Below are 25459 nucleotides of genomic sequence, written 5' to 3'. Positions count from 1 at the left end.
TTTTTCAATATTTATTTTTGTAGTAGAAACTCTTCTCCAATCAAAGTTCCAACTGCACTAAACGTTTGTTGTTTAGTGGGTGATTGAAACACTAAACAGCAGGGCAGGGCTGCTGGCCCCCTCTCACCTTCACCCTCGCACCCCCGGGGGCCCAAGGGCTCAGGGACACACAGTATGAGACCCTTCTTTGGGGTGCCTGCCGTTTCTAACACTCTTATTATTTGTGCCTCGATGGCAAAGGTGTCCTTGTTTCCCTCTCTAGGTGGCCCAGAATTAGACCCCAAGCCCAGCACTTGGCACCGCCTACTAAATTCTCAAACTCCTGGTTCGTGCTGACACTGAGGTCTGTCTCAGCCTTTGTTACAGAGTTCAGTGGGCCCACAGGCCCCTGGTCCTGTCTCAGGGAAGTTACAGGACCAAAACCTACGCCACAGCTAACCTTGTGGGGCACTTCTGGGCTTGTGAAGGACTTCCATGACCTCATCTCATGTGCCCCCCGACAGCCTGCAGGACAGGCCTGAGAATCCCATGGGACACGGATCTTGGGAGATCGTCTCAAGGTCCCCCTGCCTGGGGTGCAGAGCTGGGCACCTAGCCAGGAAGCCAGGTCCTTTCCTGGAGCCACAGTCTGGGGCACCTGGCCAAGGCCCAGGCTTTCCTTAGCTCATCCCCGGGATGCTGGCACCTGCAGGCACCAATGACAGAAAGAGGAGGTAGGAATGTATGAGGAAGGCAGGAAAGAGGGAAAACTTTCTTCCTCATCCTGGGGGTCCGGGGCAGTCATTCTTCCCAGCTTACCGAACAGGGAGGGTTTCCCCCACCCTACCCCATCACCTTCCCTGCTGAGGTCAGAGAGGGGCGGGGAGGGGAGGAGGAGGAGGGGACGCCAGGACCGCAGAAGCTGGGACTGCACGAATGGGTACAGGAGGATGCCAGAGGCCAGGCAGCTGACCCGGGGTCACCCAAGGCCCCTGGGGAGGCCCCCGCCAACGCTGACATCAGCAGTGCCCTGGAGGGACGTGCAGTCCTCACGCTGTCTTCTCTGGCTCTCACGACAGCAGGCATGGGGAGGGGCCAGAGTGGAGTCAACAGTTCCTCGAATTGTGTTACCGCCCCGGCCTGCCAGCTCCTGAGCTAATAATACAAACAGATGTGGGTCACACAACTCCATCCCACGGCCTGAATCCCGCCCCGCTGCGTGAACCCCAGGCTCAAGTCCTGGGGCCCCGGGGTGAGGCCCTGTTTGTACAAAGCCCACCCCAGTCAGGCTAGCAGCCCATAGGTTCCACAGGTGACAGAGGCTGACATTAAGGACTCAATAGGTGAGGTCTGTGGAATGATGCTAATTGTAACAAAAATTTATAAATGATACAAATGAAATATGATACAAATGTCCTTTACAGCTGAGGCTTGAAACGTGATCTCTGGACTCTGAGCCCAGTGCTTCAGTGCTGAGAAGGGACCAGAAGGAGACTGAGGCCCCTTGCAGTCCCAAGAGAAATGGCCCCAAGAACCACCACCCCCATGCTGTGTGAGCCTGGGGCTCACAGCCTGAACGCCATGGAAACAGTTGCTACCCGTGTGGCACTGTGGGAGGTTGTCTGACACACGGGGCCCAGGATGCCATCCTCAGCACCCGGGGCCCTGGGTTGGTGACCAGCAGGTAGCAAAGCCTGCCAGCGGTGACCCTGAGGCCTGTGGCCAGGGCAGCACTGGGGCAGCCCAGGAACAGAACTGGGTCTGTGTCCAGGCGTGGGTGGGGCCAACTGGCACCGGCCTGAGCACTGGAGAACACATCCTCTTCCACCCATTAGGGGTGGGGAACACTTTGGACAGCGGTCAGAGGTCCCCTCGAGGATGAGCACTGTTTATGATTCTCATACTAGCCCCTGGTACAGCCATCCCCCCCTCAGGGAGAGGAGAAGTGGTGGGCATTTTCAGCAGGACTCTGCTTCCCCCATGAGGTGGGGAAAAGGGAGAGGCCTCACTCAGTGCTTATCTCACAGGAGCCTGGTTCACATATGCTATCCACCCAGCTGGATGCTGGTCCTCACTGGAGCCCTGTGAAGTTTGGCAGAAGTGTCCCTGGTCCTGCATGTGGGTTTATGGCTACAAAGCTACCTACAGGGTGACGCTGGGCAGGGTATGCGAGGTGGAGAAAGCTGCGGAAGGACAGCCACGAGTGGCCATCAGAAAGGTGTCTCAGTGCTGGGGGGTGCCCCTTTCTTCCTCAGCAGTGTTCATGGAGGCCCCACTGTGTGCAGGCCCCAGGGCTGCAGCACTGAACAAGTGGACAGGCCCCAGACAGGCCCTTGCCTCTTCAGGCTGTGAAGCCTTCTTCCAAGAACTGCACGAGCACCTTCAGTGAGAGGGCAGGGCAGGCCCAGGCTGCGGGAACACAGGCAGGCCTCCTGGAGGACAGTGGCAGAGCCACAGGGAGGCTCCGGGCAGGAGGAGCTGGGCGGCGTGTCAGGGGAGGGTGGGTGGAGCAGGCTGCATCAGGCAGCGAGGTCAGAGTGTGAGGGCCTGCAGGTCACCTGGAGACAGGAAAAGGACCTCACTCCATCCTCCCGGCCTCCACTTCCTTAACCGGAAAGAGATCGTCAGCATCCTCCTGCACTGTTTGGGTGCCAGTCTCTTGGGCCCCTTCACTGTGTCCATCAGAAAAAATGGCAACAATCCATCCAGTGAAGGTAGTGGGAGTGCTGACCAGAGTCCCTGAAGGCCCTAAGCCTGACCTCTTGGCTGTGCGAGTACCAGCTCCACCGGAGAACTGTACCCCGTCCTCCCCAAGGAAAACTACAGCCCGAGTCAGAGCTACAGAAGGCAGCCAGGCCCTCCCTGGGACTTCGTTTAGACTAAATTAATGAAGGGAAAGGGGAGAATGGGGTAAACAAGGTGTGGCAGTCAGACTCCCCACTCTTCTCCCAAGCAAAGCCCCAACTCCTGGGCTCTGGGAGGGCTGTTTGGCCCTGGGGGTCCTAGAGATGCCCCTCGCACCCCTTGTCCTGTCTGGGCCCTGGACCTTTATTTCCTGCCCAAACAGCTGTGGGGCTATTGGAAGTAACAGGAAGCCTGGGCTCTGTTCCTGGTGAAACATCCCTCCATGAGGGTCAGGGGGGACAGGGGTGACAGTGTGAATGCCACGGCCTAGGCCTCCAGCTTTGCCAACCTCTGTGCCTACTCCCCTGCTCGCCTCCCGCATGGCTGGCCTTACAGGGCTGTCTCCCTGAGGGCAGGGCCCAGCACCAAGAAAGGCTCAGACACGCTTGCTGAATGCTGAACAGAGTGGACAGGGGACAGCCAGGATTCGGGAGGCTCAGGGTCTCTTGTTCATTCATTCCCAGTGAAGTTCTTTCTCTGCCCAAGGCCACTGGGTGTGACTGGCGAGATGACAATCATAGATTGGGGACCTGGCATATGCATTGTTCCCTGAATGCAGTCCCTCCTGTACTTACCCAGCTTCAGGACTTTGCCCACACTGTCCCCTCTAGCCAGAGTACTCACCCCACCCGAGGCTCTGCCCACACTCTCACCTCCTTCATAGATGTCAGTTTCTTTACCGAGAGTCCCCAGCCAGAGCCGCTCACACCTCCACGCTCCCAGGTTTGTTGCCGTCACAGTCCTCTGCCCACTGGGGTCTGCTGAACGCTGGTTCACCTACCCGGCCGGTAGTTCCTCCAGGGCAGCCCGAATCTCAGCCGCCTTTGTGGTTTCGGTGTCTGGAGTGGGATTTGACACCCAGTTAGTGCTCAGTTAATCTTTGACTGAGAATGAATAACAACACTTAAATGGAGCTTCCTATGTACCGGACTGATTTTTTTAAAGTGTGTATATGTGATAACTTTTACTCCTCAAAATAACCCAATGAGGTAGGTGGTTTTATTACCTGCATTTTGAAGATGAGGCCACTGAGACAGAGGGAGCTTAAGTGACACACCCAAGGCCACCCAGCCAGTACGTGGATCAGCCCAGGAGGCAGCTGGGCTGTGGGGTCCACACTGACACCCAACTGAGCCACCACGCTGCCTCTGGGGTGTGACTCCAGCTCAGGGAAGCCGCCCTGCATAGCAGGGTGGACACCTTTGTCATTGCCGGGAGAGAGAGTGCATGGCTCATAAGGGCAGCCCGGCCCCGGTTCCAGCCCCTCAGATTAAGTCCATTTCCTTAGTGTGGTCTTTCCCCCCTTTCCCACCCTTCTGCACTCAGGACTCCTGCCACTCTACTTGGCACGAGTGGGTTTGATCCCCTCGAGGACAGCAAATGTTTTCAGAATGATTGCTCTGCCACATAGACCCCAAAGATATGCACAGCTTCATGGAGACCCTTGGGCATCACCTTCCCTACCTCAGGCCTCAGTTTCCTGCTCTGGGAAATGGGCAGACTTGCTCAAATCACATGGTGTGACCTTTGGTAAGGATTCTGAGCTGCTCCAGAGCCGACACTGTTGTCAACAGTCTATTTACCCGAATCTGTCTGTGCGCCTGCCCTCAACAGCCAGGTGACCCTGCCCGGGGAACTCGGGGCAGGGATGAGGTTACAGTCGGGCTGGGGTGTGGGTTCCTTGCCCCTTGGAGCAGTTCCCTTCTCGAGACCTGGGGGCAGCCTGGGACAAGGAGATAAGCTGGCTGATCCCAGGAGCCTGGACGGACTAGGCGCTCGTTCTGCCACCTGACAGTGGGTGGGGACGCTTGTCAAAGGCTCTTTTTTGCAGCAAACAGTCGACGGCGTCTGTCCCACCCCTTTTGGCTCATGGAACCACACAGCCCAGGGCAGGGGGTTCGGGTGGGTTAATGGGGGCGGCTGGCAACGCCCCTGTCAACTGCAGCCAACAAGTGGCAGCTCGCAGACCGGGCTGGGCAGGCCGCGGTGACCCGGGTGGGGGCAGCCAATGAGCTCCCGGGCTGCAGTGGCACCACCGGGCAGCCTGCCTGTCTTTGGCTGGAGCGGCAGCAGGAGGGGCCTGGGGCCACCAGTCAGGGCTGCTGGGCCCTGTCTCTGGGAGGCCCGGGCAGATCTGCCGCTCCATTCACGTAAAGCCCTACTCGGGCTGCCGCATTTCAAACTTCTCCAGCCCTCTGGGGGAGGAGGGTGGCTGGGAAGGCTGTGCAGCCAGAGACAGAAAGAAACTCGGAGAACTTTTCCCTTGCTCTGGGCCAGGGTGGGCTGGAGCTCCGCCGGGCTGGGGAGAGGGAAATCTGCTGGGCTCACAGCAGGGCTGATGGAATCAGAGGGATGGAAGGGAGGGAGCAGGACCAAGGGGAAGTGGGGGCTGTGATCGTGGCCCGGGCTGCCCACCCTGGACTGGTGTCAGGGACCCCAGGGTCCTGGCCTAATTGAGCCTCTTACCCTTTGCGGGGATGGAGTCAGCCCTGGAACAACACTTGTGACTGAAGTGGCTGTCAGCTGGGGCGAGGGGGCATTCAGGCTTGCCACCAAAACTCCTTGTGGTATGGGCTGGACAGTGTCAGCAGCAACAGGTGCTTGTGCCCTGCTCCCCACGCAGCTCAACCCCCTTGCTCAACACACACCCACCAAGGCCAACCAATCACATAATAAACATATATTTATAGATATACAATTTCAGAATTCTATTTCAAGAAATACAGCTTCTCAGTGGATCCATTAGGATCTATGTTCTTATTGCACATGGCTCAGCCCGTCTAGGGACATCTACTGAGACCAGAGGGTTGGGGTGGTGGGAGCCGAGCACCAGGGCCACCACGGGCAGGGTGCTCTCACCCACATCCAGTTCTGAGCATCTCTTTGGGCGGGGGCGGGGGGGGGGGGGGAGGGCGCTTCATCACAGGGCAGGACCTTGTTTAAAAACTGTATTTGACATTTCTCCTTAACCAAGCTCCCTTTCCCAGCAAGAATCCTATTTGTTGGGGGACTTTTATAAAAAGAGCCAAGAGAAGCTCTGGGAGGGTGGTGATCCCCTCCTGGCTGGCAGCTTGGGGTAGTAAGGCTTTGGAGGATGGCAGGCTCAATGACACACCCACCACCAGAGGAAAATTTGGGAAAAACGGTAATTCCAAAAGGCCCAGTATAAACTGTGGGAATAAATAAAACCTCCCTCTCTTCCCCTGGCAGCAACTGCTGTTTTGAGAAAAATCCTCATTTGAGGGTGACCATAAGAAAACCCTTCTGGTTCAGGTGCATCCTTTATCCAACGTGCAAGAGAAGGCCGGGTGGCATCATGTCCATGGAGGGTAGAGACAGAGGCGCCCACGGTCACGGACTTTCTTCGGGAGTTGGCTTCTGCCCCAGCGTCCTGGGCCCAACGTGGTTGACTCTGGGAGGAAAAGCCTTCTGGAGTCCTTGGTACATGACTTAGGAAAAACCAGGAGCAACAATGGGGCTGTGCCCTGGGGCACCTATAAGGCAAAACTCACATAGGGACTAAGGGGGGAGGTGGTCAGGCAGAACCTGGTTCCCCTCTCCAACACTGCTGCTCTCAGTGGCATGGGGGGCAGGGGGCTCCTGGGCACCAGGACAAAGCGCCCACCTGAGCTGGCCAAACTTGCAGTGGGTGGTCTCATCCCCACAGGCCATCTGGGGCCTCTACCATGACTCAATACTGACCTGGCACCTGGCCCCAGGAGTCCTTTCTTCCCCCGCAGCCTGCTCCTCTCCAGTTTAACCATACCGCTGGCAACCTTCCAAGTTCTCTGCAGATTTATGCTATCATGATTACTGCTGCCATCAAAAACAGGCTGGGGTTGAGGGGAACGTTAAAAGCTGTGGCCCAACTTTCCTCATGCTGTCAGCTATGGCTAATGTCTAGCCTTCGAAGGACCAGGCTGCCTTCCCCAAACAGGCCTTGTTTTCTAAAACAGGGAGGAAATCAACTCAACAACTTAACCAAATCCCTGCATAGTTTAAAAAGTAGACTATATCTCTATATATCTATATATCTTTGTATATGTTATTTACATATAAATAGATATATACATATACACGCATCTATAAATTACATTCTACAGAGAGTTCTCTTTCCTCCTCCTCTCTATCCTTGGCCAACACCTCTGATTACCTCCACTGAGGTGACTGGTGGTAGCTCCTGGGAGGGGGAAGAAAGGCAGTTGGTTGCCCCCTCCCCCAGCCCTTCCTACAGACATTTGCTGCAAGTTTTACATTCTACTTTCGTTGTCATGGTTTCTGTATCCTAGGAGAGAGCCGATGTGGAGCCTGAGCCTCTGCCAGCCCTGGGAGGAAGGGAAGCAGCCCCATGGCAGGTTTTCCTGTCTGTCCTAACAGCTTTCTGCATTTACTGGGTGAGAGAGAGGGCAGTTGTGCAGCGTCCGGCCTCCAATTCCATTTTAATTTTTTTTCTTTTTTTGTCTTTCCTTAAATATACAGTTCGTCACCTTGGCTCAGTGCATGTCACCACAAATTCTCCAGGGATTTCATAGTCTGGGGAGGAGAGTGGTTAACAGTTAGCTTGGCAGTTACATGCCCCAGAGCCTCCAGCTCAGCCCACACTAACAAGCCAACTCCTCGGCCCTGTCCGGCGCTGCCCACCTCAGCCCCTGCCCCGTCGCCCTCCTGCGGTCTGTTTCTCTCTCCCAGAGGCACCAGCAAACGGCCTCAAAGCAGAGTCTGTAGCTGGATCCCTGCTGAGGGGACACAGGCAGAGGAGGGGGTGGGCAGCGGACCAACACAAAAAAGAACCATTAGCGGCTCTGCCCACACTCCTCTGGGCTTGGTCCAAGCTGTCCCCTCTGGCAAATGCTGGGAACAGAGCCTGCTATCCATACACAGGGGTAAAGGAGGCAGGGAGCCTGCTACCAGCACCTTTCTTCCCCCACTCCTTCTGTGCTAAGGGTTCTCTGTTCGTTCGACCCTGAACTCATGACCTTCTGTTCCCTTCCTCAGACCACAGGTGAGATGCCTGGGTGGGCCGGATGCCTGTGGCTTCCAGGTGCAGTGGTGTTGAGAGGGCCTCTGACCCCACCAGACAAGGACCAGTCTGGGGGCACGGGCCCCTCCCGCTCCCAGCCTGTCGGCTCCCTGCCCTGGGCGCTGTCTGGCTGCCCAACCATCTTGTTCCATTTCCTCCTGCCTGGAAGGACAGGGGAAGAGGAAGCGCTCTCGGCCCACCCGTTCCCACGTGGTTCATCCTGGTGTCAGCTGCGGAGTGTGTGGGGGCTTTCAGGGGCTCAGTAATACTCGGCAGCCTAAATCCCAGGGCACAGATAACAGTCTGCTGCACTTGGGAAAGGGCCATGGGGGACTGGATGGCTGAAGTAGACCAAGGAGGCATGAGTGGCCCTCAGCAGCAGCCTTGGGCACCCCACAGCTCCAGAGCCAGCGAGCAGGGTAGGGTGCTGTGGAGGGGCACTAAAGGGCACTAAAGACTTCAGTTTCCCAGCACACCCCAGAGCTGTCCCAACTCTGCAGGCTGGAGGCCAGGCTGGGGACAGGGAAACTGTGCCACGATCACAGGCTCCCTCCCTCCCTCCTCCCACCCTCCTCTGCCTCATGACCAAGACCAGAGCTGCCAGGAGTTGCAGGGCAGAGGAGGCCCTGGCTCATACTTGGACCTCGGTGGCAGGCTGGCCCAGGACTATCCATGCAGGGAGGCCTGCACCTCTGACAGTCGGTTACAGCTCGGGGTGCCCATCTTCTGTGCTTTGTGGTACATATCTGCGTCGCCAAAGTAGCGGGCCCGGTACAGCAAGCCTTCCTCTGCAAAGCAATGGGGCAGGGTTAGGGCAACCTCTAAGGCTGCTACAATGCCTGCTTGGCCTGTGCGGGAGGGGAAAGGTAGTTACAGGCCCAGGAGCTGGGGCAGGGCTGGCTTTCCTTAGGGTAGACCCTGGAGGAGGAAATATGGTCCCACCTTGGGAGCAGAATAGAGGCCCCTTTCTATAGAGTATAGGCGAGGCCAGCCAAAGAGAGAACCTGTTATTCTGGTGAGACGGCCCCAGGGTCCCATGGATAGAGCCAGATGCCCAGTCAGTGGGTGGGGAGGAGAAATGTTGTGATCTCTCTCTACATACTTACCTGCGGCAGCCAAACAACAGGCTGATTGCAGTGATTTATGGGAAGCTGGAGGACATCTCCAGGTGGCTCAAGGCTCCCAGCCCCAGGGAAACACAGGGGTGGAGGGCGGTTCTTGGCTAGGACGTGGCTGGCGCAGGGCGGTGCCAGGTGCTGGGCCCACAGATCACTGGGGGAGCAGGGCTTTTTCCTTCCCTGCTCTCAAGCTTTGTGCCCCCAAACACACACACACACACACACACACACACACACACACACACACACACACACACACACACGCACACACTCACTTTGCTGCTTCTCCTTCCAACAGTTGTTTCGGAGATTGGCAATATAATCGTCTTCCACGTTCCGTTCAACCATTTTGAGGCTGGAGCCTGTGTACTCCTCAGAGAACGTGTCTGCCACGTAGTAAACGACGTTCAGGTGGTCGGTGACTCGCCTGTGGACGTGGCCCACCGACCTGGCCAGAAACAGACCAGGCACAAAGTGGGCTTGGGTCCCCAGGCCCAGGGCAGCTCTAGGGATGACCGGGGCTCCCAGCAGGAGGTGTCACACAGGCCACAGGAGCAGCTGCTTCCTTCCCAAACTAGAGCAGGAACTCCACGCTACCCAAATGAGGGTGCGGAGAAAAGGCAGGGGGTCCCTCCCGTATGAGTGGCACAGACTACGGCAAGGCCTTCCTCAGGCTCTCTGCTTACCACACTGCTGCCGGGGCTTCTGCGGAGAAGCCCCTCTCTGGGAGGGCCTGGTCAGGGAAGGAGGGAACCCGGAGCGAGCACGGGCTCCACCTCTACCGAGCTGTGTGACCTGAGCTCCCTGTGCCTCCATTCCCTCATTCATCCCCTAAGCCAATCGTTGCTAAGGGCCTGCCTGTGTATCCAGGAGCTCCCAGTATAGAGTGAAGAGTCTTAGGAACAAAATGACAGGAAGGATTCCAAGGAGTTGTATCCTTCCAGCTCTTGGATTCTATCTTCCAGCTCCAACTGCAGGCTCTGCAGGCTCAGGGAAGAGCCTCAACATGCAGACAGGAGTTAGTGCTCTGGTGAGGACAGCCCCTGTCTGCCCATTCTTGCCTCTCAGCTCTCGGGCTGCAGAGAAAAAGGCTGGCATCAGGCCACAGAGCGCCTGTGCCGGCTGGTGTGGGTCCAGTGGACCGACTCTGCCCCCTGCTGGCTGAGAGGGATCCTGCCAGGCTCCCAGGCAGAGCCAGGCCACTAGATGGGAGCAGAGGGCTTCCAGCAAAAGAAGCTGAGCACCCGATCCTGGGCCAGGTGCTGGAAATAAATGAGGGGAGCTGACGCTTTAAAAGGGCAAATAACTTGCCCAAGTTCACTATTGGTGGTTGAGACCATATAGTCATTCAACAAATGTTGTCAAGCATTTCTAATGAGCCTGGCATTCTACGTGTATTACTCATTTTTCATAAGCAGGTAGATGTTATTATTATTCCCATTTTATAAATGAGGAAACCAGGGCTCAGAGAAGTTATGTAACTACTCCAGGGTCACATAGCTGCTTAGTTAGTAGAGGAGCTGGGATTCAAAGCCACCCTTGCTCTGACTCTAGAGCCCCTGTTCTTCCCATGGCCCCAGGGCCCTCAACCAGAATGGAAGAGAAGAGGTTCTTATTTCAAGGCCAGCAGGTAAGATGGGGAGAGTGTCATGCAGCCTGTGAAATCATATGCAAACCAGGTGTATGTGCAGTGTTCTAGGGGAAAGATCTGCAGGTTTCATTGCATTTTCTTAGGGGACTATGATCCTTAAAAGATCAAGAACCTCAGCTTCACAGGGAAAGTCTGGATTCTAAGCAGCTTTCTGCATTTTGATCAAGAACCCGCTGGATGAGGACGGGAAGGAAGGCCCCTGATGGGGGCTGAGACTCAAAGGCCCCCGTCTACCCAGCATCCCGGCCTCACCCCAGCTGCAGGTACTCACGGTCTCAGGCTGAGACTGTAGGGTGGACTGGAAACCATGAGCTGGCTGAGAGCTGACACGAGGATCAGGATGAGGATGGGCATCAGCTGGACAAACACCCCCAGCCCACCCTGCAGGGAAGAGCCAACGGTCACCCAAGCCGGACCCGGGCGGGGGGCGACGCTGGCGGCAAACGCCACCAGCTCCCCCAGCACAATGGAGTCCGGATGGCAGCCAGCTGCCATGCAGATAGGCCATGACGCCGCTCCCTCCCCTTCCCTCCCACGGGTCCCCAAAATACAGAAACTCCTCTACCTGCCAGTTTCCCCAGATAAAAACAAAGCAGCAACTGGGGTTAAATGCTGGGGTAGGAGGTGGGTATACGTATTTACTTGTGAGAGAATACCAAAAAAAAAGTGAGCAAAAGCGTCTGCCTCCAGACACTTGGGAGGCAGGGCTGGAGAGAGACCTTCCCTATATACACCCTTCTGAATTCTGAACCATATGACTATATTAACAATTTAAAAACTGCCAGTTAAGAAATTATAAATAAAAAAATTTGTTCACAGTGTGATAATCTGTGATTTAAAAAACTCTTCTGGATGTTAAATACACACAAAATAAAAGTTTAAAACATGGATAAAAACAGAAGGCCACATTATCAGAGCAAAAGAGAACCCCTCTGCCTGGCGTAATTTTAAATATTCTGCAACTGTCCGCAGTATTTTAATCTTAGCTAACTGCTTTAATTTTAGTCAGCCAGCTGGTCTTATAATCTGTGGCATTCAAAATGTTTGATGCACTGTCTTGTTACAGCTTTTATATACTTTTTTTCTAATAAATTTTATTTATTTACTGGCTGCATTGGGTCTTCGTTGCTGGGCACGGGCTTTTTCTAGTTGTGGCGAGCAGGGGCTACTCTTTGCTGTTATTTATTTATTTATTTATTCATTCATTCATTCATTTATTGGCTGCGTTGGGTCTTCGTTGCTGGGCACGGGCTTTTTCTAGTTGTGGCGAGCAGGGGCTACTCTTTGTTGCGCTGCATAGGCTTCTCATTGCGGTGGCTTCTCTTGTTGCGGAGCATGGGCTCTAGGCGCGTGGGCTTCAGTGGGTGTGGCTCACAGGCTCTAGAGCACAGGCTCAGTAATTGTGGTGCACAGGCTTAGTTGTTCCACAGTATGTGGGATCTTCCTGGACCAGAGATCGAACCCGTGTCCCCTGCACTGGCAGGCGGATTCTTAACCACTGCGCCACCAGGGAAGTCCCTGTATACATTTTTGAAGAGTGCTGAAAAGAAGCAAGAAGAGCCAGCCCTATGTTGTCATCCTTTACAATTCTATCGTTAAGTTTAACTTTCCGTTGCTTGGAAAATGTCACTTTGGATTTACCAAATTGACCGGGACTTCCCCGGTGGTGCAGTGGTTAACAATCCGCCTGCCAATGCAGGGAACACGGGTTCACGCCCTGGTCCGGGAAGATCCCACATGCCGCGGAGCAGCTAAGCCCGTGCACCACAACTACTGAGCCTGCGCTCTAGAGCCCGCGAGCCACAACTACTGAAGCCCGCGCACCTAGAGCCCGTGCTCCGCAACAAGAGAAGCCACCGCAATGAGAAGCCCGTGCACATTGAGTAGCCCCCGCTCGCCGCAACTAGAGAAAGCCCGTGCACAGCAACAAAGACCCAATGCAGCCAAAAATAAATAAAATTAAATCTTAAAAAAAGGAAAAAAGCCCAAAAGAACAAATGGACCTCACAAAGGCCATTCACACTGGAACCTGCCTGCAGGTAGAGAAATTTCTGCATTACATTCCCCAGCAGAGGCCATGAAACCCCTACTCTGGCTGTGGGTGCTGGGCAGTATGGCTCCCTCTGGTGTCCCTCAGCGGGATGGCATGGGGGGACCAAGATGGCTTCTCGGCTGAAGTTCTGGGGGCACTGCTGCCGCAGAATGTCAGCGAGGGGTATCACTCCCCAGCCCAGGCCCCATCCCCTCGGGTGGCACCGGGCACCCTCCCCGTCCCTTCCCCAGCGCTCTCCTCACTCACATCACCCTGGTTCTCCCTGCGGTCCTGCCTTTGATGGTACGTGTAGCGCATGCGGCCGTTGCTATAGACATGGACGTTACCTGGGGGGTCAGAGGGACTGAGTCAGGAGTGGGGCTGCTGGGAACGGGAGAGGCTGGCATCCAGTCTCCCACCATCACCACCAGGGAGGCCTGGCTGTGGGGACAGCGGGGGCACTTACTAGACGGGAAGCCACCTCCAAAGAACATGTTGAAGAGGTCTTCAGGGGAGATGTCGGCTTCAAAGCCGCGGTGGAAGTCCCTGTGCCCATGGCCGTGCCGGGCTGCCTGGTTCTTGTCATCGCCGAACTGGTCATACTGCTTCCTTTTCTCTGGGTTGCTAAGTACTGCGTATGCTGTGCCAATGGCTAGAAAGAAGGTAGAACGGTCAGGCCCGAGGATGCTGGGGGTGCAGCTGGAGGCGCCCATGGCGGCCAAGCGCTCACTTCCTTCAGGTACTCAAGTGGTGCTCTAGGAAGCAGGAGTCCTAGGGGCCAGTGGGAAGTCTGGCTGTTGAGCAAGAGGGGGTGGGCGGGGGACATGCAGGAGTACCTCTAAGTGAATGCGGGCAGCCTGGGCTGGGTGGAGGATTAATGCTCAGGCTCCTTACTCTCCACCTCGCGACGACGGTCCGATTTTTTCTACGCGCCAGGCCCTTTATGGGCATTATCTTTCTTACTCCTAACAACCCATCGCCATTTTACCAATGAGAAAACTGAGGCTCAGAGAGCTGAAGTGTCAGCTCACACACGTCTGATGCTGCAGAGCCAGGAATCAAACCCAGGTGTGTCTTGCTTCAAGTCTGCTCTCTGACTTTATGAAAACCACCAAAACGCCCCTACCTCATCACTCTCTCGAGGTGTCCAGTGGGATGGGGCATCCCTTTCTGGAGGGTATGTAATCTTGAAGTCATAGCACGACATGAGGGCTGAACAAACACGTGATGTGCTGTTGTAAACTGGAGAGCAGCAGGAACTCCCAGGAGGGGCCACGTCCCCCGGCTCACCACTGCTGGCGGTGTGGCATGGCGAGCCCTGTCTTCCCTGGGGTCCAGGTCCCAGCCGCTCTTCCTTGGCGCAGCCCTGGGGCCTCCCCATTAGAGCTCCCCAGGTGGGAGGCCTGTGCCCCGAAGGCCCCAGCTCCGAGCCCTCCTTTGTCTCTTGCTCCTTCTCCAGCGGCCCACTCTCTCAAAGGAGTAGGTCAAAGCTGCACCTCTTCACAACCTGCAACCCCTGAGAATAAGGAGAATGCTCCTCCTGCTCCCATTGTGATAGGGCCCCGAGGCCAGGTGTGGTCTCTCAGTGCCTGTCGGGGCAGGGCTGCAGGCAGAGGTCAGGGCTGGAGAAACATTAACCACAGCTACCCTGCCTCCCCAGTCCCATTCTCCTTCTTCCCCTGGGGCTGGCGGACCAGCAGAGGGAAGACACCTGCAGACTGCCTCACTGGAGACCAACCCCAAGCAGCCTGGAATGGAGCACCTGGGGCAGTGCTGTGAGACAGCACACTGGGTCTTGGGGTCTGCTCTGCCGCAGACTCCCCACTGGCTGTGGTCCCAGCCCCCGTACTGCACAGCACCCTGCTTGGGCCAGACAGGGCTAGTCACCATGCCATCCCCCAGAGGGAGTGAGCCTAAGATCCTGAAGGTCCCAGTGAGGACAAGGTGGGCGTGAGAGAAGAGATGTCTGTGGAACTGCTAGCGCCCAGCAACTCAGTGCTGGCACAGAACCGGCACGTGTGCCTGATTTGTTCAGTGAAAATATAGATGATTGAAGGGCAGCTTATCATTTCAGCCAGAACTGAAGCACCCACCCCAGAACCAACAGGCCCTGAGGCCAGAGAGACTTTCACATCCCCCCAGGGCAGGCCCTAGGCTGTGTGTGGTGTGAGAGGGACAGGGGGTGTGTATAAAGAGGCCAGGGTGGGTTGGCCACGGCTGCTGGTGCTGAGGAGGCCACCAAACTCTGACTCAGGGCCACCCAGGTTCTCAGCACAGGGAAACTATTACCAAGATCCCAGGATGAGGAAGTGAACACGGGTGAGTCGGGAGGCCTGCTTCTGCCCCTCAACCACCATGTGACCTTGGAGAAGCCACCGGTCCTCTCTTGCCTCAGCTCCCCTCCTGTAAGCCCCGGGGAGTGAGGGGCAAGGAGAGAGAGGAGTGGCGCCACCTGTGCTCTGACAGACCATGTGGCTGGAGGTGGCTACTAGGACCTTCTTCCCAGGAAGCAGCTCCTGAGCTGGGAGGACTTGAGCCACTTCCCAAGGCCATTTCCTGGAAAAGCCCCTTTTCCCTCCCTCCCTCCCAAGGACAGGCGATCAGAACAGCCCAACACCAGGGAACCAGGGCCGGCTCACCTTTGAAAGCTTCAGTGGCGCCAGGCGCGCGGTTCTTGTCAGGGTGGAACTTGAGGGCCAGTCTGCGGTAGGCCTTCTTCAGGTCCTCATCTGAGGCCCCTCTGCTCACCCCCAGGATCTCGTAGTAATCTTTACATTGCTTGACCCTAGAGAAGGGGGAGGAGCTTGGTGGGGGACCTCTACGTGGGCCCAGGCGGGGAGGTGTGGCGGGCGAGGAAAGAGCAGTGTGGGTGCACAGCTCTGAGCACGCTTGGGGACCAGCAGGACAGGCCCAGTAGAAACAGCAAGAATACACTCAGGATTCAAGAGGGGGCAGTCGCTGTTTCTGCCAGGCCAGGAACCATTTCCCTGAGCTAACAGCACCCTCACTGCAGGCAACCACAGAAGGACTGTCGGTGTCCGTCAGTCAGGGGCCTCTGCCCAAGGGCAGGTGTGTTCCAGGCTCTGCCAGCTCTACTCTCCTGGCTATCCGAGTCTGAGGGGGTAACAGAGAGGCCAGACACGGCAGGTGTCTGTTCACCCCATCACAGGGCCCTGAAGAGACGCTGTTTCTCTTCCACTGATTCTTATTCCTGGGGTCCCTGGAGAACCCCTGACTCTTGGCTCACAATCAGTTTCTATTGCTTATAACCCATGGGCTTGTCTGGTTAAAATCCTGTCTGGTCAGAAAGACGTAAATTTGGCAAATGCTTTTATGGCAAACTATAGTCACGCTGGGTCACACAGAGGCTGAACCCCAGGCCTGAAGCTTGCCAATGTCTTCACTAGCACCCAGGCCCACGTGGGAATGACTGCAGAGGGATTCCCGAGGCCGGCTGGTAGGGAGGCCTCAGGAGAAACGGGAGCAGGAGCAGCTACTCCTGAGAAGCCTTGGCTGGACCGTCTCAGCCTGGTAGCGAGCTGCTCTGTGCAGGGTCAGCCCAAGCCTTGGAGGGATAACCGTCTCCCGCCTCCACTCTACCCCACACAGGCTCTGATCCGAAAGGGCCTTTGCTGGGGGCAGGAGTGTGGGTTGGGGGAGTATCTGGAGGGGAGACCAGGCCTCATCTCTGACAAACAGGGCTGTGTAAAGAGGCCCAGGACCTGCTGGCCTGTGGCAGAGGAAGCCAGCAGCGTCAGCTTTTCCAGCCTCTGCTGTGGGCTGTCTTGGTGGGAGGAACAGTGGAGCCCTGAGGCCGGCACTCCAGAGCCTCGTGGGAAACAAGGAGAGGGCCTGGTGAGCTCGGCTTCTTGAACCTCCTCCAGCCTTAAGACCCTCCCGGGTGAGGTGGATGACAGGCTGCAGGAAGCCTTCTCTAGAGTTGAAAATGTCCCAACACACCAGGCTCTGGCCCCTGCCCGCCCGCCCAGCCCTCTACCTTTTCACGGCCGCTACTTGTTCGGCAGTGTAGCCTTTGGTGCTCTCTCCTCCTCCGGCTTCACCGTTGGCCGAGGGGGCGCCGGCCCCACCTGCTTTCCTATGGGTCGCCTGGGTTGCCTCGGCGGGTTGCGGTTGGTCGCCGGCCGACTGTGGTTTCTGGTTGAGGGACTTGATCAGGGCTGTGCAAAAGCAAGGAAACTATTCAGGGCTCCTCCTCCAGCAAGGCCATGTGCAATGGCTGAGGGACTGCCTGGCGCTGGGAGATCCCGGGACCCCCGCATCCCACCCAGTCTTTTTCCCAACGAAGCTCTCTCCTTCCCTGACTTGGGCCTGTGGAGGGCTAATGGGATAGTTGCCTGCTCTCTTAGGATCCACAGTTCTTAGGGTATAGATCATTTTTAAACTCAGCACAAAAATAAACCGTTAACGCTTTAGGTTTTTAAAATCCCAAAGTGGACTTCCCTGGTGGTGCAGTGGTTAAGAATCCGCCTGCCAATGCAGGGGACACGGGTTCGATCCCTGGTCCGGGAAGATCCCACATGCTGCGGAGCAACTAAGCCCGTGAGCCACAACTACTGAGCCTGCACGCCACAACTACTGAGGCCCGCGCCTAGAGCCTACGCTCTGCAACAAGAGAAGCCACCGCAAGGAGAAGCCTGGACATGGCAACGAAGAGTAGCCCCCGCTCGCCGAAACTAGACAAAGCCCGCGTGCAGCAATGAAGACTCAACACAGCCAAAAATAAATAAATAAATAAATAAATAAAATCCTAAAGTAATGTGTTTAATAGCCACCCTCCGTTGAGTGAGAAGATGGGCAAAGTACTCTGTAATGGGGATTCCACTTAGCAGGGCCATCTGAGTCAGCTGGGATTGGTCGGAAGGCTTCCTGGAGAAGGATTCCTCTCCCTTAGCCATGGAGAGGAATGGGGGGGCACTGATTCTGCCCCAGAGGGCCAGGGGTGGCGTGAGACTCAGGACTAACATCGGCTGTGCTCACTGCTTGCTATTGTTTACCTTTTCCAAATGGCTGGCCACATCAAATGTCCTACTTCAATGTTCATAGTCTATACAGGGCCTTAGCTGTCACCCTCAGAGAGGGTCACAGTTATTCAAACCCAAGTCCTTGGTGCCTGCCGACTCAATGAGAAAAGGCCCATATCTCTGGCAGGAGTCCCCTGTGCCCATTTATTACAGGCACATAACCAGCTGTTAGCCCCCTAGTCACGCCTGGGGTACAGCGCCCTGGGAAACCAGGCATCTGGACCACTGTAGGGACCCAGGACACCTCTGTGCAGAGCAAGGATGGCAGCACAGCCTGGATGGTCATCAGCTTCCTTCAAATGTGCCAGGTGCTTGCGGGGCTCCAGGCACTGTGCTGGGTGTCAGACACTCTACTGCGACGCGTGTGGGTCCCACCCAAAGCCTGGAGCAGGGCTCGCTGAGAGCAGAGCACTGGGCCTCAAGTGGACCACTGTGTCCTGAGCCACTGCTGCCCGTGAACTGGAGTAAATTCACGCGTTCTCACTGAGTCAGCAGCTGGGAACTCCAAACACAGAGGCTGACAGGTGAGCCCGCCCTGCATGATGGGGTGGAGAGGCTCCTGTAGCAAAGCCTGAGAAGGCGCTCAGAGAGGAGAGAGTGATGAGTGCTCACTGAGTCAGCAGGCCTGGACACGGTGCTCTGCATGTATTCGCCCATTTAACCTTGATAGTGACTTTAGAGCTGGGTCTTATTACTGCCATCCCTGTTGTAAGGAAGGAGCTGCGTTTGATCACCTTGCCTGTGGCTATACGAGATGAGTAGCAGCACTTAAATTCCAGGATGTCCAGCTCCTGAAACCACGCTCTTGACTACGTTGCTATCCCAGACCACAGGAGCCTGGCAGGGGGAGCCCCTTCCAGCACAGCTGTTCCAAGAGAGAAGTTCATTCACAAAGACCCAGGTTTCAAATCTCAGGTCAGCCACTTCCTAACACTCTGACCCTGGCTGATCTGTGAAATTGCTCGGAATCTCGCTTTCCTCACAGTAGATAAGGATGAAATGAGATGTGTATAAGCACCTGGCACAAAGACTGACATAGAGTAGAAGTTCGAAATGAGGGGCTGCTAATACTGTGACCTGGGCTGATGAACTGGCTCGTCAGGGAGGTGAGGGGACCCAAGGTGTGGGCGCTGGGGAGCTGCAAGTCTTAGGAAGGCAAAGTCTCAGCACCCAGCAGGCTTTGGACCCAGTTGTAACCGTGAGCCATCAGGCCGTACCAGGCTCCAGGTCTATGCCAGGCACCAAGGAAATGGCAAAGGAAGAAACCAACAGGTAAAGCGACGCTGATCAAGATGGCACTGAGGCAGGAGCTGGTTTGCTGGTTTCCTAGGGCTTTTAAAGAAGCTGTTTATTTCGATTTCTCTGGAAGCCCCAGTGGTCCAGGCTGATGCCCTAAGGACAACATGACCAGCCATTCAGTTGCTGTAGATGCACAGGAGCATCAGCCAGGAGATGGGATGGACTCTCTCCAGTACCTTTCAGGGAAGATTCTGGAAGCTTTTTAGGCAGTTACATGGAATCGGCCCCTCTAATTTCCCTACTCTGCAAAAAGAGAGCCCAAAGGGGAATGGATGTGCTCTGGGTCACACAGAATGTTCCTGTTTGAGGTGGCAATTCAAGATTTCTGGTGTTGACAATTAAGTCTCTCTTGTGGCCTGGACATCCCCTCTGCTAGGCCCCGAATGTGGCCGCCTCATCCTGTCTCACTGTTACATCCCTCATGGCACAGTGGCTGATAGGCAAAGTAACAAAAGAGTAGGAGATAGAATAGTTTAATGTGGCGATGGAGTTAGACAGACATGATTGGGTTCAAATCCTGACTCTGCCCCTTCCCAGTAAAGCTGGCAGACATTTAAAAAGAAGGGAAATTGGTGGAAGAGACCAAAGCTGGGGTGGGGGCAGTAGCAGCTCAGGTAGATGTGAGAGCATTTCTACGGCCAAAGCTACTAGGGGAGGCCCCTCCTCAAACCCAGACTGGAGAGTCAGACTGCCCGGCTTCAAACCTGGCCTGCCACTTGCTAGCAGAGTCACCTTGGACAAGTTAACTTAGCTTCTCCATGTAAAATTGTATCTCCCTCAAGAAACTTGAAAGAGTAAATCAGTAAATGAGTGAATGCTTACAAAGGACTGAGCACAATGCCCAGCAAACACTGTGTCATGTGTTACTGTAACTTCATCTCCAGGTGTCTCTATGTACCTGCAGTGCCCAAGCTAAGTGAGGAGAGGTACGCTGGATTAGGGAAGGAGTCTGGGAGTGGGGCTGGACAGTCTGGGGCCTTTGCTAATTAGCCATGTGGCCTTGTCAAGTTATCTAATTCCTCAGTGAAGACACAGTCCCTGCCCTCACAGAGTTGTTCAGGGGGTAAGTAAGATTCCATGAAATAAGGTAAATGGAAGGACTGATCACACAATGGGGGGTGCGCTCAGTCCTTCAATAGACAGCCCCACCCTGGACCTTGCCAGCCCTGGTACATCCCTCATTCCTGGGCCCTGAATGCCAAACTCTCTCAGCTACCAATCCTCCCTTCTCCCGTGCGCTGGCCTTCCTGACTTAGCCTGGACCCCAGAGCCAGCCATTGCATAGAATCTTGGGCAGCCTTTGGCATGGACCTGGAGTCTGGGACGGCCTGACATCTCACGGTTACAACTAGGTCCAAAGCCTGCTGAGTGCTGAGACTTTACCTTCCGAAGCCCTGAGTTCCCCAGCGCCCCACCTTGGGTTCCCTCACCTCCCTGGCCAGCCTGTTCCCGTGGCTGGCCAGTTCATCAGCCCAGATCACAATATTACCAGCTACTCATTCTGAACTGTGTCAGTCTCTGTGCCAGGTGCTTCCACAGAATCTGAGGCAGCCGAGCTGTCCTCCATGGCTAACCCTCACTTTGTACGCTGGGGAAACTGAGGCCTGCAGATGTTCTCATCAGCTCCCTGGAAAACACAGTGCCTTCCATCATTGTCGCTAAGCCTGCAGTGAAGCCAAGGGCTACCAGGCTGCAGGAGCTGGACAGAAACTCTCAGAAAGGGACAGACTGGCCCCCTGCCCTGTGACTTCCCAGCTCAGGGCCCCGCTACATCTGTCCAGCCCTCGGTGCCTCCCCATCCCACCTCCTGCGGCAGAGTTTCAAGTCCCCTCACATCCTTTCACTGTGAGGTCCCTTGGCCCTTCGAGGTTCCTCTGAGCCTCCTCTCACCCCAGCCCTCCGTCTGTCCTTCCACTTCTCCAAGGCCAAGCTTCCACCCATGCTCTCGCGCCTCTCCCTTTCATTTCTCGACCTGCCCTTTTCCCACACGGCCTCTGCAGCAACCGACAGTGCTGCTCACAGCCTCCCTGACACATGGCTCCATGGCTACCTGGCCACTGCCCTCTCCTTGGACTGCCTCTCCCTGCTGTTGCTCTAGCTCACTCTCCTGCTTCCTCTGTCTCTGCCTATTGCCTAAGGGCAGATGTGGCGATGGTTGTGCCTGCAGCAGCCTCTGCTACACGTTTCACACTTTCCCACAGTGACCTCAGCCAGGCACAACTCCAATGGGCTCCAACCAACTGATGACAGCAGACTTTCAGCAGGAATCGGGAGCTCTCTCCGGAGCTCCAAGCTGACAGCTTCTTTGGAACATCCCACAGGCACCTTGCACTCTGCCCATCTCTTCCCACCCATGCTCTTCAGCCTTGGTTTCTTCCTGGTCACACAGGCTTGAATTCTGAGTCCCCATTTCTCCTCAGCATCCTTCTCTCACAGAAGGCTCGGTACCTTTCCTCCAGTGACTTTATCCTGATCCATGCTGCCTTATCTCAGGCCCTCATAACTCCTAACCCACTCAAGGCAAGTGTCTCCCAACAGGTTTCTGCCTTGAGTCTCTCTTCCCGCTCATTAACCCTTTATGCTGTTCTCTATTTTTTTAAAAAATAAATTTATTTGTTTGTTTTTTATTTTTGGCTGTGTTGGGTCTTTGTTGCTGTGTGTGGGCTTTTCTAGTTGCGGTGAGCGGGGGCTACTCTTTGTTGCAGTACGCGGGCGTCTCATTGTCGTGGCTTCTCTTGTTGCGGAGCACGGGCTCTAGGCACACGGGCTTCAGTAGTTGTGGCACACGGGCTTCAGTAGTTGTGGCACGCAGGCTCAGGAGTTGTGGCTCGCAGGCTCTAGAGCACAGGCTCAGTGGTCGTGGTGCACGGCTTAGTTGCTCTGCGGCATGTGGGATCTTCATGCTGTTCTCTTTTTAAGAACAGTACCCTTATCTTCCTCCTGCTATCAAAAACTTCAGTAGTTTTTCCATTAACTACAGAGTAAAGTGAAAATATCCTGGCATGGCAGGAAAGAATTCCCACCATCTGGCTCCATCTTATTTTCCAACCATAGTCCTCTGTACACTCAAATTACCACCTCCACAGCCTCCACATCTTGTTAAACTCAATTCCTTCCCCCACACCTCTTACAATTTCCAGCCTCCATGTCTTTTTCCCCCGTATGCCCTTCTCAAGTCTCCTACCTTCCTCCAAAGTGCAGTTCAAATGCGGCCTCCCATTCTACTCCCTGAAGCCTTCCCTCGCTGTGATCTACAATTATTTTTATGTCCCTGTCATGATACTGCTTATAGTTTATCCTCCACGCCGCACCCGCCCCCCATCTCCACCTCAGCAGACTGAACTTATGGAGGAAAGGGACTGGATTTTTCACATCCATCTTTAAGTTCTCAGCATCTAACACTGTGCTTAATTTTTGTTTAATCACAGCTCTTGTTTTATGGTTTGCAATATTATGTTTTCTGTAACTCTGTCTCCTTCACTAGATCGGAAGCTCCTTAAGGTGAACAATCATGTCTTACCAATCTTGTTATTACCACTTAGCAACAAGCAGAGACTTTACAAATGAAACAAAAGAAAGAAGTCTTTGCATTAAATACGTATCCAGAATGAGTTCAAACTTTAAACATCAAGTGTAGACAACTACCTAATATTTTTTAACCAAGGTTTCCCCATCTCAAGCCCAAATTACCCCCACATCCTTGTCAGCTCAGTGCAGGGCTGCAGATGGCACAAGGTGAAGTTCACAGAGAATCACGAGCCATGTACTCTTTTCAGAATAACATGAATATGACAAATATACAGCAGGTCACTCTTCTGCCTGAGCAAATTCCAGTACTTGTGCCCCAGGAAGGACACCCATCCAAGCACCTGAACTGGACCAGGGGGCTTGCTGACAGAAGAGCTCCACAGGCCATGTTGTTACCATCCTTTCTTGGCTGCCTGTTTCTGAACCCTTTAAGTATCAGAGTCAGACAGAACGCTGAGAGCTGGAAGCCTCCCCCCCCATATAGAGGGCTCCCCTTTTACAGAGTGTGATTTCACAGAAAAGTTCCTTGAGCAGGTTACCTCAGGAGTCCTGGAAAATACAGACTGAAACTCTCTCTAAGGCAAACAGGCCAAAGATCAACCCGCAGAATCAGGAGGGAGAAAAATTCAGGCATTCCAGGCTGCCTCTTCCACCACTATTACCCTTTCTCAATTTCATAACGCAGGCAAGAAGGGTTAGAAGGCTGACTGCTGCTGTTCAGTTTCATTTCATTCCTTTACTAAACATGTAGAGAGTCACAGAACTTTGCAATTTCTAGCTATGTAATCCTGGGTAATTCCCTGGCCTCTGAGGTTATTTCCTCATCTATAGAACAAAGATAATGATCTTTGCTCTGCCTCCCTGATAGGGCAGGCTCAAGAGAGAAAATGCACTGAAAGAGCTCTCTAAACTGAAAAGCCCTATGGGTATGATTGTTATTCACATTATCTGTGCCAACCCTCTAATTTTCCAGTTGAGGAAACCCAAGCTCAGAAAGATCACATGGTAGCAGTTAGGATGAGAACCCAGGTCTTCTGAGTACCTGCTATAGGCCACTTTACTAAGTGGTAACTGCAGGCGCAAAATCTGTATCTTTAATGGACAACCTCTTTCTCCCCTCCAGCGTGTATGAAGAAAAACTCCAAAGAAGACTTAGGTTAAAGAAAAAAAGGGTTCCTGGGTAGAGGGAGGTGATCAGTAGTATAGACAACCTCACTATTCCCTCTTTGGTTTGGAAACAGACCAGGGCCGCTTAGCAGCCTGTGGCTGTCCAGCCGTCCATATGGCCGGCCATTGATGGACTCTTGGGGGCGAGGGTGGGTGGGGGAGGATAAGGCCATCGCTCTGAATCTCACAAGCGGGAGAAGAGTCTCCAGGAGGGAGTGAAGAGCCCGGTCTCAGGACAGACGCTCCAAGGTGGTGTGTGGAATGTGAAAAAGGCAGGCTCTAGTTTGGGGAGGGTGGTCCCCGGCCCTCGCCGGGAGACGTGCAAGGGAGTGAAGATATGGAGATGCCTTTTCAGGCCGTCCGAAGGTCGGAAGTCCTCTTTCCCTCTATAGAACTCATTCTCTCCTTCAGACGAGTTATCTTTATTTTCCTGAACTATAATATTTTCAGGCCGGCGACTGCCCTTGGGCCACCGAAAGGCCCCTTGGGAAAAGTAGTTTCGATTTCTCTTCCACGTAAGTTCCTTTCGCCCCGTCTGCCAGCGCCTCTCATTCTTGGGAACTCCAAATCTCAGAGCGTTCTGCAAGTACCTGGAAATCTGAAGTCGCTGTCGCCCCTGTCATCAGGTGTCCAGCATCCCGGAGAGGCGTGGGAGCCAAAGACTACACCTCCCGGCGGCCACCGCGCGTCTCAGTGCGCAGGCGTAGCCGCGCCTCGCCACCCCTCCCCCTCCTCCAACTGCTCCTGTCGGTCCGTTCCCGTATTCCCCCCATCAGTTCTAATGTCCCCTCCGTGTCTCCGGCACCTCACACTCACCGCGAACTCGCGGCGTCGGGTACAGCCGCTGCGCCTTCTCCAGGAAGCGGAGCGCCCGGTCGGGCTGGTTGCTCTGGATGGCCTTGAGGGCGATGCTAATACAGCGCTCGGCTTCATCCTTGTTGGATTCCATGGCGGAACCAGAGCGCGGAACCAGGGAGGGGGAGGCCGGGAGAGCGAAGAGCTGCGCCAGCACCCGGCGCGTCGCGGGGCAGGCGGTCGCAGGGTGATGACATAAACCCTCCGCCCCTCCTTTTCCGAGATTTGAGCGAAGGCGGAGGCGCTACCGTATGTCTTCTAAGAGGGGGACGTCAAAGAGAGGCGTTAAGGGTGCAAGCCCACATTCCTGGGGTCCAAGGGGGCATATTCGGAGGTCTTAAAGTTTTGTATGCTTGCACATTCTTGGTAGTAACTCTATGCGTTTGAGACGAACGTCTCTTATTTATTCATTCAACAGATATTTATTGAGTACCCACTATTTGCCCGGCTAGGTATGCAGTAGATGAACAAAACAAAGCCCCTGCCCTCACGGAGCTTACATTCTAGTGTGTGTAGTGGGGTGGGGAGACGTCCAATAAAGAAATATATTCATATAGTGATAAATGCTATGAAGAGAAAAAGAAAAGATAAAGAAATAAAGGGACTGAGAGTGGATGGTGCTATTTTAAACAGCCTGATAGGAGAAATCTTCTCTCAGAAGCTGTCATTTTAATAGAAATCTGAATTCAGGAGAGAGAGAGAAAGCAGGTATTCCAGATGTGACTTCCTGGAAGAAAGGTGGTCCAGGCAGAAGGAAGAGCAAATACAAGGGCTCTGAAAGGGAAATTTTCTTGGTGAGTTATTACAGATCAACAAGGAGCACGTAGGATTCCACCGTAGAGTGGAATCCAGTTCTGTCAGGAT

The 25459-nt window shown here is 54.7% G+C and overlaps 1 protein-coding gene across 4 annotated transcripts; it reads right to left on the bottom strand.

Annotated features, from left to right (window-relative positions):
- Positions 1-5548: 5548 nt before the first annotated feature.
- On the bottom strand, positions 5549-24786 carry DNAJB12 (DnaJ heat shock protein family (Hsp40) member B12). Of its 4 annotated transcripts, none has more exons than XM_057530910.1 (9): positions 24557-24786; positions 16702-16882; positions 15344-15489; positions 13171-13356; positions 12972-13051; positions 10944-11053; positions 9297-9469; positions 8541-8691; positions 5549-7416 (listed from the first exon to the last, which is right to left on the bottom strand). In XM_057530910.1, exons 1-8 carry the CDS (start codon positions 24687-24689, stop codon positions 8570-8572), a joined length of 1131 nt encoding a protein of 376 aa, XP_057386893.1. In that variant the 5' UTR covers positions 24690-24786; the 3' UTR covers positions 5549-7416; positions 8541-8569. The 4 variants fall into 4 exon arrangements, with proteins under 4 accessions (XP_057386893.1, XP_057386894.1, XP_007167763.1 ...); XM_057530911.1 differs by having other exon boundaries at positions 5549-6295; XM_007167701.3 differs by having other exon boundaries at positions 8547-8691.
- Between the last annotated feature and the right edge of the window lie 673 nt (positions 24787-25459).

Source organism: Balaenoptera acutorostrata, chromosome 16 (assembly GCF_949987535.1).
Source record: "Balaenoptera acutorostrata chromosome 16, mBalAcu1.1, whole genome shotgun sequence".
Taxonomy (NCBI): Eukaryota; Metazoa; Chordata; class Mammalia; order Artiodactyla; family Balaenopteridae; genus Balaenoptera; species Balaenoptera acutorostrata.
This window is presented reverse-complemented; position numbering and strand designations above follow the sequence as displayed.